Source organism: Mya arenaria, chromosome 3 (assembly GCF_026914265.1).
Source record: "Mya arenaria isolate MELC-2E11 chromosome 3, ASM2691426v1".
Lineage (NCBI taxonomy): Eukaryota > Metazoa > Mollusca > Bivalvia > Myida > Myidae > Mya > Mya arenaria.
In genome coordinates this window covers 14,747,663-14,762,398 of record NC_069124.1, presented here as the reverse complement: position 1 = coordinate 14,762,398, position 14,736 = coordinate 14,747,663, and the positions used below count along the sequence as shown (strand labels likewise).

The window sequence follows — 14,736 nt, the reverse complement described above, 5'->3', positions numbered from 1 at the left end:
GGAAGAGGTTGTTTGGTGGTAAGAAATGAGTCCACTTAGAATTAATTTATTTTTATTTCGATGGTCCACATAGCCGATAAAAGTACCAAAATCAGTTTCCCAATGAATTATGCAAATTAGGTAACAAATAAGCGAAGTTGGATTATAGCTGCTTTAAACACTGAATATACGCGCATACATATAAAAATATTTCACAAATATATTGGTTTTCAATATAAAACATATCAAGCTCTTGGAGTAAAACAACACATATATGTAAAAACGACCACCTGAAGAGGTGTAACACTTCAGTTTCTAAAACAAATTGTTCGTGATAATGTATATTTACAATTAAAGAGCGTGTACAACCATAATCGTGTTATACAGACATCTTAATATTTGAAACCACTGCTATGTGGTTAAAACTGTGGGCTGAAACATAGAAATACTAACACAACATTAGGGGTTTAAAATTACTGTTTAAATGTAAAAATAAGCTGATAAAATCACAGATAGCTGATTGCAAGTAGGTTATGCACAACCGCAAAACAAGACTTTATTTAACAGTATTAATAAGCAATTGTTTACATACGTACGGACAGACGCACAGACGAAATACACCGCACCAACGCATACACTATTCTGGCCTTTGGCCAGTTGAGCTAAAAATCAGCTCTGGGAAGTAAGTTTTACGCCCACACCGGTTTTAAAAGGTTATCTATTGAAATTAACCTTTAAGAATCCAACATTTGCAAATTGGATGACATGTATTGCATCATGACCAATATATTAACAAGTAATATGCTTTCTATGTTTTCTGGCACTCTCAGAAATTTATTTTACACGGCCAATCCAATGGCCATTTACCGCCAGAAACGACTTCTCTGTAGTAATGTCCACCGATAAGAAGTTTCAAGAACATACAGATTAATGACAACACTGGTTCAACAACTGTTTATTTTCAGTTTTATTAAATGCTCAGTTGGCATTCATTTTCCAATTATTGTAAGAACTATATTGGAAAAAAGAATTTAGGTATTATGTTATATTAGCTTCTCGTTGATAATTATGAACATTTATGGTGCTATTAAAAAGAAATCAGTAAAAAACGTCACTGAATTTAACTATAAATGTTACTTGTAAAATAAAACTTCAATCCGCCCCAGTCACATACATACACGATGATCTGATTTAAAGAAATGAAAATACATGTAATACTGTTCAATTAATAATTATTTATTTTTGAATACAAAATGGCATTTCCTTCTTTTTCAAGACTAATTCTTTTAACCATGGAAGGTAAGGAACTAACATTTATTTCCTGTTGCCTGAATTTATAAGTATCTTCACGTCACTACCCGGTTCTTTCGCTTAAGGTACATGACCACGTTCCTCCGAAAAATATGAATCATAATCAGAAGAATGGCACGCATTTGCAAAATGCCAAGAATAAACCACACAATAGAAACCATGAGGGCTAAGAATTGATTAAAATACATATGATATATCGGCTATGGTATTAGACAAATCGAAACTAAAATAACTTGAAAACTTACCTAATTTGATACAGTCTAAATGATGAAAAAGTTAGAAAGCGAAACTTCAATATCAGGTAGCCTCAAAAACATCGCTTTGTGATTAAAAAAAAAACCTCCTGGTCAACAATTATCTCCATCCCTAATTGGTTAAGGATTAAAATAGAAGTCGTACTAACATTAACTCGCACCAATACGAAGTCGGGCCATATACGGAGAAGTCGCACTACATATGGATTATATAGTACACGTTATTTCTGTCTACTAGGTGTACTTGTTAGCGGGAAACGTTAATGTGCAGCATAATAACCCTAACTATCGCGGTTTCAAGTCACTGCGGAATCTTCTTTTCACATAATTAACCGGAACTCGTTTTAATATACTCGCTCACATTTATTCCATACAATCATACAGTCGATCAGTCAGCATAACAGAACGTAATGGAACACAACGTAACGCAATTCGTAAAGGAACGTAAAGGAATGGTTGTCTGAAATAACCGAAATACAATAATACAAGACACATGCATCATATACACAATAACAATCAAAATAATGCAATTAAATAACAAATAGAGGTTCACAAAGTATTTTCACGACATTCAAAAATACTTTAAGTTACAAAAAATGCTCTGAAATTGGCTATCCATCAAAAATGCCTTAACTTTCATTTTTTAATGTAAATTAACTTCACTTATAAAAAGCAAAAATGTAACAAAAATATTACTTACTAAACATTGGTACGTTTTCCGATTTATTAAACAAAAACCAAACATTCATTCATGTATTTTCACTCGCACCTCACGTGAACAAATATATTTTCGCCCGGAGCCTTCGCAGCTTCCAGACATTCAAGACCCAAAACAGGCTCATTAAAACCATGCTAAATATATTTTGTATACGTATCTTAAATATCCCGGACAAATTATCAAACACTGGGTCTGATTAATTACTGTTATCATTCTTACAATGAATCATACTCGCTAGCGACCTACAACGCTTATGAACTTAATAAACATATTTCTAGTGCGGAACACCAACTATAAAAAAACAAGAAAACAAGAATAGTTTAGAAAAGATGACAAATAATTTGTATTGAAAAATACATTAAACATAATGATAACGCTAAATTAAATTACAGACATCTGATTACATATATATGTATTTACATATGTATATAAAATCAAATTAAAGAGTAACATCAAATAGGTATCCCTTTCTTTATAATAAGCCGACCGGTTTCTCTTGTAGCTCATCAGGGCTTAAAATAGATGTGTACTTGCTACGCAACATCACATGTGAACAAGTGTTGGTTTTCAATATAAAACATTTCCAGCTCTTGGAATGAAACAACACAAACATGTAAAAACGACATGAAGTGGTGTAACATTTCAGTATATAAAAAGAATGTTAGTTGTAGTGAATGCTATGTCATTTGTGGAAGATTGTAATTGTCTTGTATAATGTATATTTTCAAGTTACATGCGTGTACAACCACAATCGTGCTAAACAGACATATTATAGTCTTAATACACAAAACCACTTCTATGCGGATAAAAACGCGAGCTGTAACATAGAATTACTTAAACAACCTACATATGTTTAAAATTACTGGTTAAATATAAAGATAAGCTGATAAAATCACAGAAAGCTGATTGAAAATAGTTTATGAACAAATTCAAAACAAGATATTATGTACCAGAAAATCACATGAAAGTACGTTACAAACATTAAACAATATTGGTAAACATTTTTCTTGTCAGTGGTCTTCTAACCATTTCTTTTTCTCTGTCGTCAGCACTTTCCTGTGTATTTATTCTTGTCAGTAAAGTGGTCAACATATCAGATGACGGCTGCAGTTTTATGGTAAAGGACGAACAGTTAATGGAAAAAAGCCTACATTGGATAAATTATAAATCATAATTCTTCAACCCTCTCTTTCAATGTCGCAAGAAAGTATTTAGCAGTATGAGCAGTCACATGAAAGTACATTTCAACTTATTTTAAACAACCTTCTCTTGCAATGTATGAGCGAGGTGTAACGATTTTCATAATTCAGGGATGCATTATTATGTTGATGTTTATTAGACATTATTCATATCATTTACTTGGTGATCACTTACTTTAGCCTTTAATTCGGCATTAACAAATGTAGTTGGTGCTCTCATTTGGGCACTGTCCTGTCAAGCTAAAAACCCTGGATTAAAATGTTATCATTCTAACTTACATCGCAACACGTTGACAAACACAATATTAATTTAAATACTATTTTAGTGTAGTTCTTGTCGTACAAAAAGAACACGTTAACCTGTTGAAATACCAATAAACAACACAGGGGTGAAAAGAAGGCGTGAGTTACAATGCAATCTTTGACTGTGGATTTAGGTTGTCTACCAAAAAATCAAAGGTAGCTTTTTTCGTTTTTCCATATTTTTCATCTCTGGCTTCAACCTCCAGTTCTGTTCCCCCAAACGTCATGTTAACTTTGATGCCATTATCTTTGCTGTCCTCTGGGGGAACTTCTATCTCGAGGCATCCAAGGTACGTACAATCCTCATCATCAACGAATCTTGGATCGGCATTGGTGGATGTATATATATCCAGGACAAACGAGATTTGGTCAGCTTCTAATTTAGAATACCGTTGGTGCAACTGTGCCTGTCCAACGGTAAGCTCGTCACCTCGTTGAACATGTTTTGCGAAGATATCCTTGCATTTAAGTTTTCCTTCAATTACTGTCTTCTTTTCCTGTGCATGTATCCTTGGGTCAAAATCGCGGAACACACAAATGCCATAGGAGCATCTTGCAATTCTTGATACTACAACTAGAGGGTCGTTTCCAAACAGAACCGCGCCTTTTAATACGGCTAAGCCGGCTTCATCCGGGATTATGACTGTCTTATCTCTGAATGCATCTTTAATTTCACTTTGCAACATTGGGGACTCGGCATAACCACCCACCAACAAAATGGTGTTTGTTCCAGCGCATACTTTTTGTTGCAAAATACTCTTTAAGTGCTGTGTAGTTTTCAAACAGGATTCTTTGAACCATCCTCTCATTATCTCGCTGGCAATCCTTAGTTTTCCATTCTTTAAAGAAACATCGCCATTGTATATTTGCAGCCGTTGGTCAACTAACGTATCCATTTCCTTGTCCATCAACTTGAGCAAAGCAAATGGCAATGAGAAGGTTTCTTTTCTATCGTCGTTTGAATTAACGTTCCTCTTTTTAAGTTCAAGCTCTCTATGAAGATCAATGTAATCGCCTACACATTCGTTTTTAAACCGGTAATATAAGTCTTTGCCTGCAAAATTAACTTAATGAATACTTTTATTGCTTACAAACAAGCCTACCAGCAAATAAAGAACACCATAATCAAGTACAAAACGGAGCGGATGGATGTTTTTAAAATTAATTCACAATTTTTAAATTAATAAATTGATTTCTAAACAAGTCCCTTGAACAACTCTGAGACTTAATGTTTTCTTGATATAGAAGCGGCACCTTATGAAGCAATTATATGTTATTTCGTGACGCTTTAGATTTATGTTATGTCCTTTGCTGTTAATGCAATATGCCAGTACATACCGAAAATTGTCTCCATGAAGGCATCAAATTCTTTGTCAACCAGTGTACCTCCCCATGGCCCTCCGCTGGCCGACGTCAGTTCCTTCAGCTTATTATCGCCAACTATCTCGTGTACGATAACGTCTATAGTGCCTCCTGGAAATAAAACCTTAAATAAAGCAACTGATAAAGGTTCACCATTTACATCGCAGACGGAGTCACGTGACAAATCAAGGAAAGTGATTTTAAATAGCAAACAGTGGTACTGAAAGTCAAACAGTGAAAACGAATGACAATTCTTTTGATGAACGAATCATTATGGCTAACAAAACGTGAACCCGTTCCTGTAGTACGCTTAATAAGAATGAAGTAACCGAAAAAAGAATTAAGGTCCGTGTACATGTCTTTAGTAAATATAAAAAGGAGTCTTTTTTGAAAGAGTATTTACATTAGCAAATACTAAACACTTACAGACTGAAACATGAACAGAGAGACATTCTCTATAGTATTCATGTTTATGCTTAGTAACACAATTAAAGACCAAACTCAAATTGAACTCAGCTTTCGAGCGCTAATCTTCCAAGTATATCACTTTTTGTTAATGTAAGTCTTATTACCTTTTCCCCCATTTTTTATTCTTTTTATTCCTCACAGATACGTTTTTCATTTAAAATATTAATAATCAAATTTTAACGCAATCAATATTCAAATCCATTGGTGGTTTAGAAGCGTTTATATATGATATATAGTATATGTATTGTAAACTATTTCAATAAAATAATTTGCAGACATTTCCCACTAAGTTCGATACCAATAAACCTACCTCCTGCATCAACTACCATGTACTTAGTCCCTTCTTGAAACTGTGACACTGTTGCGGACGCTTCTACTTGGCTCTTGATCGGCACACGCATACAGAACAGCGATGCTGCCTCTGGTTCAAGAGCTATTGTAAGGCGATTTCCATCTAGCCCAGCCTATATTTGTAAAATACATTCTGAAAGGTCGATTCTGCGAAAGCTCAAACCCTTAATCCTAAGTATGAATTTGACTAAAACAATCAATTATGGAAAATAATGAAACTTGCCACTCTGTCAACGACTCAATCATAGCACAGGCTTAAGTGAGATTCGTATTTAATGATCCCTAAGCAACATAAAATAATGCCATTCAATATGAAAGATAGGGTGATAGAAATACAGTTAGCTGAAAACAAGGTTGTTACTAAACGTGCTTACTAGCTCAGCTGCGACTCGCATGAACTGCTTTGAACTGTCAGACCAAATGGCAGGAACTGTCAACACCCAATGGACATCGTCTTCGGTCAAATCTGGTAACCTAGAGAGAATCAACAATTTAATCAAATAACGTAGAAATACTAAAATGACACTTGAATTGTTATATATAAATTAACCTGAACCTGTGGCAAATTATTAAAGGTGTCATTTTGCATACCGCTAGGAGATAATTATGCAACCTGGTAAGTGAAAATGTAAGAAATATATAGCATTAAAAAATAATATTGTATAGCTTTCCTAAGTTAGTTTGACAGCTATCATTTTACCTGTTTCTTCCCAGCTTCATAAACTCAGTTGCTAAATGTTTGATGCAGATGCTGAAGACATCAATTGCCTTCATTCTCTTCCCATGCTCGTCCTGAATTTCAACATCTCTGCTCAACGTCTGTAAATGCAATCAACCAACATGTTCATTTATTATTAACTGGTGTGTTAAAATGCTGGATAAATTGAATTGTGTAAACAAAGTTGTTTTATCATTTGATGTATATATACATGCACGAGTAGATATACACTTATCAATCCGTTTTAATGTTGAATTGGTATAGCCAAAGCTAGTATTTTACCCTATGTTTTTTTCGTAGATTTTGCAATTCGGTACATATTTAAGTTGTGAAAGCATAAACAATAAAACTTTGTATTTATGCATGAACAAGCTTACACACCTTTTTTGACATAAAATATAATCATATACATTTGTTTTATCCTTCTAACAACAGACATACACCTATATAACCACTTTTTAAACACACCATAGGCCTGTCGGGGCTATACAGCCTCATCTTCAAGCGCCGGAAGTAGTAGTAAGATCTGTGGCTTGAGGTTTTTTGTTCCCTGTCATCTTCAAACAATGTACTGTACTTTTCTTCTGCTGCATACCCAAACGCCGCAAATGACTTGTCTGGGTTAAGCAAAAGCACTGTGGGAGTTTTATGGGAAATCATTTGTCCACTCACAAACCCCGTCCCAGTGCTGATTTTTGGATTCTCACTGTCAATTTTCAAATCATCTCTTACTGCAAAGGCGTATCCTGAGAACGCCGATCCGAAGTCTATTGCAGCAACAATTATCGTTTGAACTGGTTTGGTACTCTTTTCCTTATCTGTAATTTGAAATTAAGAATTATCAGAATTAAGATAATTTAAATATTCTTATCGCGAGCTACTGTTCAGAACTGTTTATTTATGTATTGTATTACTATTTCATTATTTAATACAGTATTATATTTAACTGAATATACTTTAATGACGTTTGTGTCTGTACACAAATCATATGGATTTTTGCGTTAATCATTAAAGTAGAATAAGTAAAACATAATGATGCATTAAAGGGACTGTCTCACGTATTGGCACCAAAATTATTTTTTTCTGTAACGAATCTCAGGACAATTATCTAATAGAATGGGTTATGCTTTGATATCATAATTGTAAAAACAGTAACAAAATGTAAAAACAAATGTGTCGGAGACCGGGTTCGAACCCGTGTCGCCAAAATTGTAGTCCAGCGTCGTACTCACTGAGCTACAAAGGCTTACTCTGATCGCGTGACATAATTAAGCTATACACCTACCTCGGTAATATCACGTGATAACACCGACTAGCCAATCACGCATAAGGAATAAATTCTACCTGGTAGACATACCCAGTAATCTTTTTAATGGAAAAATACGAAATAACAGCTAAACTTAAAAAAATTGTAAACTATGTTGTACTTCAGTTAGTAAGTTTCAATGCATTGTACACATCGATGCCAAGTTTATGTCAGTTTTCGGCCATTTTCTTTTTTGTTTTACGCTATTTTATCATACGTGAGACAGCACCTTTAAAGTGTTCTGCATCAACCTATATTGTGCCCCTTAAAATTATGGTTAAAGAATTAGGTTAGCAAACATGTCATCTTGTTGCCAATTTAGTATTCTTTATGCACAAGTCAACCACGCCCCCCCCACCCCCAAGGTCCGGGGGTATACCAGGGATAGCGGGGGAAATGGGCTTTTTTACCTTTCAGGTAGCCCCGAAGTGCCGAGTGAATGCGTCGGTTTTGTTTTCGCGCAGAAAATAGCGAGGAATTGGCCTTGCCGTTCCCCGGCGTGCGGTGGGCATTTGGCGGGAATTTTACCAGCAGCTTGTCCCTTGCGGGGATTTTACTAGGGATTGGCTGGACCGTAATTCAGAGTCCCCGCTATTCCCCGGACCTTGGGGGCCGTGGTTATAACAGACTGGTGTATTATCATACTTCACTTACAATTACGGTGTGTGTTTAGAGGCACACTGTTAAGTCCTTCCAGAAACTTAAACTACAACGACAGACTAGATCTGCATGTATCAAAACATCTTTATTTTATGTAATAAATGTTGCGAAAATATTAAATGTCATAAATGTTGGCCATGGGATGTATGTTATTTTTTTTGAGAACTCAACCTCACTCTTTCCATAATGGCGAGAAAAAAGATGAAATGCCGAATCGGAGCCGGCAAACGATATGATCGGTGTCGCCATTTTGAACTCGGTTCATCTCAATTATTTTGCAAGAAACGCCGATTTTGCACGATTGATTTTGGCCTTCGCATACACCAAAACAATAACAACAAAATTAAACAAGACGGTCAAAATGACCCTCAACCGATTACATGATTGAAGTAACCAACGAGTCAGTGATTGCTAAAATAGTTGTTTCTTGCTGAGGAATTTAGTGGTTGCAGATAAATGGATGATTGATTTAGAGGTCGGTCGATGTTTAGGGAAACCGAGAGTATTGCTAGCAAAGTCAAGCTAGTTGTTTCCATAGCTGCCATTGCTAAAGATTACTGTGATTGCTAAGGAAGCCGACTGTTGCTCTATGTGTCATTGGTTGCTTAGAAACAGAGGCGGTAATCACATGGTACATTGTTTTGATACCAGGCACTAAAACATGTCAGCGCCCAGTAAAACGGTATGTAATTTTGTTTCTCTCAATATTTAAAACAAAAATCCTAACACTGACCATGTTCCAGCGCCGAATATCCCCTGTAAATCGGTACCTTCGTTATGCCGAACAGTTTTGTAGTTTACTCGGAATGTGTGTCACAAGATTTGAATCGAGGCTAAATGTGCTGCGGACATGTTTATACCAAGGAGGAACTGTCCATTTTTTGAGTGCAAATTTTCGTTTTTATTATATGCAATTTCGTTACAGAACTTTTCATAAAAACTATTGTGTATACCAATAGATATCCCCTAACTTATGTCCCCACAGTAACGTACGTAACTTGATGAAATGATGCTAAAACTATTTTGTGAACCAAGCATCAACGAAATATTATCCGAACCAAGCAATACACAATTGTATTTGTTTTATGTGTGTCTTTCTTAAACCGATAAACAATCCCATCAACAGCCCCAAACGTCCAAAGAAAAGTTATATTAAGTAATTAATGAATTTAAGTACCAAATTACAGAGAAAATTGGGCGCTGGAGCATGGTCAATGTTAGGAAATTTAATTGTTTATTAATGGAAAGAAAAGGAACAAAGTTGCATTCTGTCTCATAAGGCGCTGACATTTTTAGGGCCTGGTATCAAACCAATGTACCTCGCGATAACCGCCTCTTAATACGTCAATTGTTGCTCAAGAAAGTAATTGGTTGCCCAGGCAGTAATTGGTGGCTTATGAAGTCATTGGTTGCTATAGATGACGGTTATTGCTAAGGTAGTTTGATTTTAAAGGAGGTTATTGGTTGCTTATGATGTAATTGGTTACTCAGGAAGTAAGTGGTTACTAAGAAAGTAATTGATTGCTAAGGAAGAATGTTATCGCTAGGGTAGTATGCCGATGATAAAAATCATTTGTTGCTAAGGATGTCATTAAATGCTAAAAAGGTAAGTGTTTTCAAGGACGTCATTGTCGCTACGAAAATCATACGTTCTTAGTAAGTAAAATGTTGATATGAAAGATATTGGTTGCTAAGTACGTCATTGGTTGCGTAGGAATTTATTGGTTTCTATAGATGTAGGTAGTTACTAACCACTACAATTGGGCTACAAACCAAATATCAAGAGGGGATTGCGGTTAAAAAAAGGTTTTCGAATATTTTTCTATACAAGTATGTAAAAACCCTGAGACCCCCAGGACAGGTCCATCTTTGACCCCAGGAGCATAATTTAAACACTTTTGGTGAATACCCAAATATTAAAGGTCTGGAGCATGCATTTTTTGAGTGATATATTGTTTATGTTAAATTGCTACCCTCTATTATTGTATGGTTGGTTAATGGGCAGTAACCGCTGTGTGAATTTATAAAAGCTGTTGTTTTCGCAGTCACCACATGAGGTAAAATCACTGCAATATTATTGAAGGACTAAATAAAATGGACTCATGTTATCTTATTTAAGCCTACCAGGCACCAAATCTATGCATTATAATACGTCGTATATCTTCAATGACAAATGCATTTTTGTTTAAATTAAACTTACCTTCAGAATAACAATCTGAGGAACAGTGCACAGTGCTAAGATATGGTTTGAGATGGCCAAACAGAACGGCGCCCTTGAGCACTGCAAGTCCAGCTTCTTCAGGCACGATGAGCCGCTTGTCGGGAAAGTTATCTCGAAAAGCTTGTTGTAGCACCGATGACTCCGCAAATCCACCAACAAGAAGTATGGTCTTGCAACTGAACATTCCATGTTGTCGAAATAGATCCCGTACACTTTTAACTATATTATCACAGGTGTCTTTAAACCATCCTCTCACGAATTCGCAATTTACGCGCAATTTTCCAGCAGTCCAAGACAGATGACCTTTAAACTGCTTAACCGCCTCGTCCATGGTTTTCTTTGTTTTACTATTATAAATTTCTATCAAAGCAACCGGAATATTGATCGTTTCTTTCCCCTTCGTGTCGCGACGTTTCTTTGTTTCGGATTGCCTTTGTAGTTGATCAAAATCTTCAACACATGTCTTCTTGAACTCGTCAAAAACTAGATTTCCTGAAATAAAGACATTGCGATTGAAGTTCCTTTAATAGATGTTATAAGTAAAGTTCATATTATCGGTGTGAAATCCTGAGACGAGTTATGCTGAGGGAAGAATAGTTCCACTCATCCAGAAACACATGTTTTATACTTTGTATCACATGCTTTACACTGTTTCTGTAATAAAAACATCACATTCTCTTCTAATACACATGTGTTGAAAACAAATGAATTGGCAAACGTAATTTCTTGATTGGCAATATTCTTGCAAGTTATAAATTTATTTCTCATTTTGTATTGATGATGAAGTTTTTTTTGCACAGTCGAAACATTCTTTTAAATCGTAAGAGGTAAATGTTGTGTTTCGTCTTTACTTCCTGAAAAACATTTTTAAAGATGTTCGATAAAGTACTTTAACAGGGAATAACACCATGAATGTGACTTTACAATCTAAAAGAAAGCAACTTTCGATTAACGTAGAGGGTTGTTGTAGAAATTTTCACTGGATATCCTCTTAGTATCCATTCAACTTATAAACAAAATTATACCGATCGGATGAATGTGTGGTTTTAATTTTTTCTGGGTACTACATATCTGCAACGCATGTAGTGGGGACATGACAATACTTTGTGGTATTCGGCTCATCACTAGAACAGTGAAACAGGTAGGTCGCTTTTGCTACTTTTTACTGAAAACAACAACATGTGATTAAAGGAATCTGACACTCGTCATCATATTTTACAAATACATTCATACCAGTTTACATTTTTGTCTCCTCAAAAAAAGGTAAGTAAGGTTCGCTTATTTACATATTGCATGTACTAGTTGAATAAAATTGTTTAATAAATGGCAACTCGTGATAGATCATATATATTCCATACTTTATTTACTTTCAAATTCCATTACATTTATCGTTAAACAAACTGTTTTGTGCATTTTACCAAATGCTATTTTGCTGATGTCATTGTAATGTTGTGAGCATAGAAGCTCCGCGCCTCTATATGCAAATGAAAATGAGTAACCGCCCTGCTAAGACACCAAGGTGGAACCCCTAGAAGTATCAGAGAGGCAGTATGATTCAGATTATTGATAAACTCACATGTTATACACTTGTAGAATAAATGTAGTGAAACTTAAGTGTCTTTATTACATACCTACATTGAAACACAACAGTCATGACGCGCAGTAATTCGTTCAAAGAGTTTCTGAGATACCTTGTCGGAGAACATACACTGTTTCCATCGATAACCTTGTTTGTCCATGCTTAAATGGGTTAAATGATCTTAGAGTAACTTTTTGCTTGAAGTTGCTGTTTTCAAATGTCATACTTAAATGCATGCAATTATACTTTAAAATATTAAATTTCGAGTCGGTGTCGCGCTTGGCTCATCTGTAAGGTTTACGCATAATTCAGTTGGATATAAACAGAAGCAAGAAATACAACCAAACAAAATCCAGTTTCTTGAAACCAATACATATAGCAATTAAATTAAAACTATGAGAACTAAATTCATGCGCACAAAAAGTATATTTATTTAATAACGTACCAACAAGTTTCCTCACGAAATCTTGGAATGCTTCGTCAACACGAGATTCTCCCCAAGGCCCGCCACTGTTCATGTTAAGCACCTTCAGTTGTCCTTCTCCCACCAACTCGATAACGTTGATATCCACTGTAACACCTAGAAACGACACGTAAATACATCAGTAAATCAGTAAATCTACATGATCACATATACTTTCAGGGCCAATCTCAGTAGACAAGTTTTGCTTCATGTTTTGTGGCGAAATATCTAAAAAGTTATTTCACAACAGTTGAACCCAAAACTGAACCAACCTCCAGCATTGACCACCATATAGTGTTGACCAGTTGAGAAAGGTGACATTTGGGACTGGGACAAAGAAGCTCCGGTCATGTTTAGCTGCTCAATAGGAAGATGCATGCAAAAGAGAGAGGCAGCTTCCGGCTCCGTTGCAATGGTTAATGAGTCTTTCTTGATGCCAGCCTAAAGTATTGTAATAAGCAAGTCAAAATACGTCAAATACGTGTTCTATATCATTTTATTATACAATTTGTTAGCATAAATTTGACATATTTACTTAAGATAATAATACGTATACATTAACTTTTTCCTTCAGATAAACGCTTTTTCTGAATAATACTCAAACATTTACCATTTCGGCGGCCTCTATCATGAACTGTTTCGAGCTGTCATTCCATATAGCTGGTACAGGCAGTACCCAGTCGACGTCTTTCTTAGATATAACTGTCACCCTTGCAAAAGCAGTTAAACCAAAAGCATTTCAAACAAGTATATCTATCGACCAAGTTCAATTACGCTTACAAGTTGGCAAGTTTATTTTAGCAATTTAGTGGATTCTCTTCAACACTGTTTTAAGGTATTGACACGACCAAGATTATGCTTATTTGACTGTTTTTCAACTCTTTGCAAAGTAACTAAAGTACCTGTGTTTAATGGTCTTCATAACGTGCCCCATGAGGTATTTGATACAGATGCTGAACACTTTTACAGCATTCATTTTCTTCCCCTGCTCATCTTCCATCGTTGTGTCATGGTCAATGTTCTAGAAATTGTGGATATATTGTTCATGACACCCTACATATGAACTATTCCGTCATGCAACGACAGCAAAGAAGACTGTCATCAAATAGGATCAAATCCATTACTACATTTTACCTTTGAAAGTGTACACTTACTGTGGAGTTGTACAGCTTCATCTTAAACCTCCGGAAGTAGAAGTATCCCTCGTGCTCATCGTCAGCGGCAAGTTCAGCATATTTGTTTTCAGCATCAAAACCAAAAGCCTCAAAGTTTTGTTCAGGGTCAAGCAACAAAACAGTCGGCGTTTCCAATGAGATACGCTGACCACCGGCGATCCATGCTGGAATGACATTTATCTTCGGCGGGTCTGTCTCAACATCATGTTTAAAAGCAAAAGCATATCCAGAAAATGTCGTGCCGATTTCAATCGCTGCTACAACTAGCTTGCTGGACTTTGATTTCACGGACGAAGATTTCCTGGCAGCCATTTCTGAAATGTAAAATTATATGTGTGTGTGTGTGTGTGTGTGCGTGCGTGCGTGCGTGCGTGCGTGCGTGCGTGCGTGCGTACGTGCGTGCGTGCGTGCGTGCGTGCGTGCGTGCGTGCGTGCGTGCGTGTGTGTGTGTGAGCTATTTAATAAACTGACGTTTATGAGTATTGGGGATTCCTAATGAATCATTTTACCTGTGTTGAATAATACCAATAACACGTTATCAACGTCATCATTGCGTAGGACACTTATTATTATGGGAATGAGCGTATGACACACCCCTGACGGACAAAGCAGTTACAAGGGTCTAGCGGTTGACACCTCAATGTGTGCCATGTGGAATGTTATTTGAAA

General features: G+C 35.9%; 2 protein-coding genes across 2 annotated transcripts; both read right to left on the bottom strand.

Moving 5' to 3' along the window:
* Window positions 1-3,333: 3,333 nt before the first annotated feature.
* Window positions 3,334-14,312, bottom strand: LOC128227702 (heat shock 70 kDa protein 12A-like). Its single transcript, XM_052938472.1, has 11 exons — window positions 13,795-14,312; window positions 13,503-13,602; window positions 13,165-13,333; window positions 12,875-13,009; window positions 10,830-11,342; window positions 7,132-7,481; window positions 6,646-6,764; window positions 6,320-6,419; window positions 5,905-6,058; window positions 5,103-5,237; window positions 3,334-4,818 (listed from the first exon to the last, which is right to left on the bottom strand). Exons 1-11 carry the CDS (start codon window positions 13,890-13,892, stop codon window positions 3,869-3,871), a joined length of 2,823 nt encoding a protein of 940 aa, XP_052794432.1. The 5' UTR covers window positions 13,893-14,312; the 3' UTR covers window positions 3,334-3,868.
* LOC128225717 (heat shock 70 kDa protein 12B-like) lies at window positions 14,023-14,379 on the bottom strand. Its single transcript, XM_052935624.1, has one exon. It carries the CDS (start codon window positions 14,377-14,379, stop codon window positions 14,023-14,025), a length of 357 nt encoding a protein of 118 aa, XP_052791584.1.
* Between the last annotated feature and the right edge of the window lie 357 nt (window positions 14,380-14,736).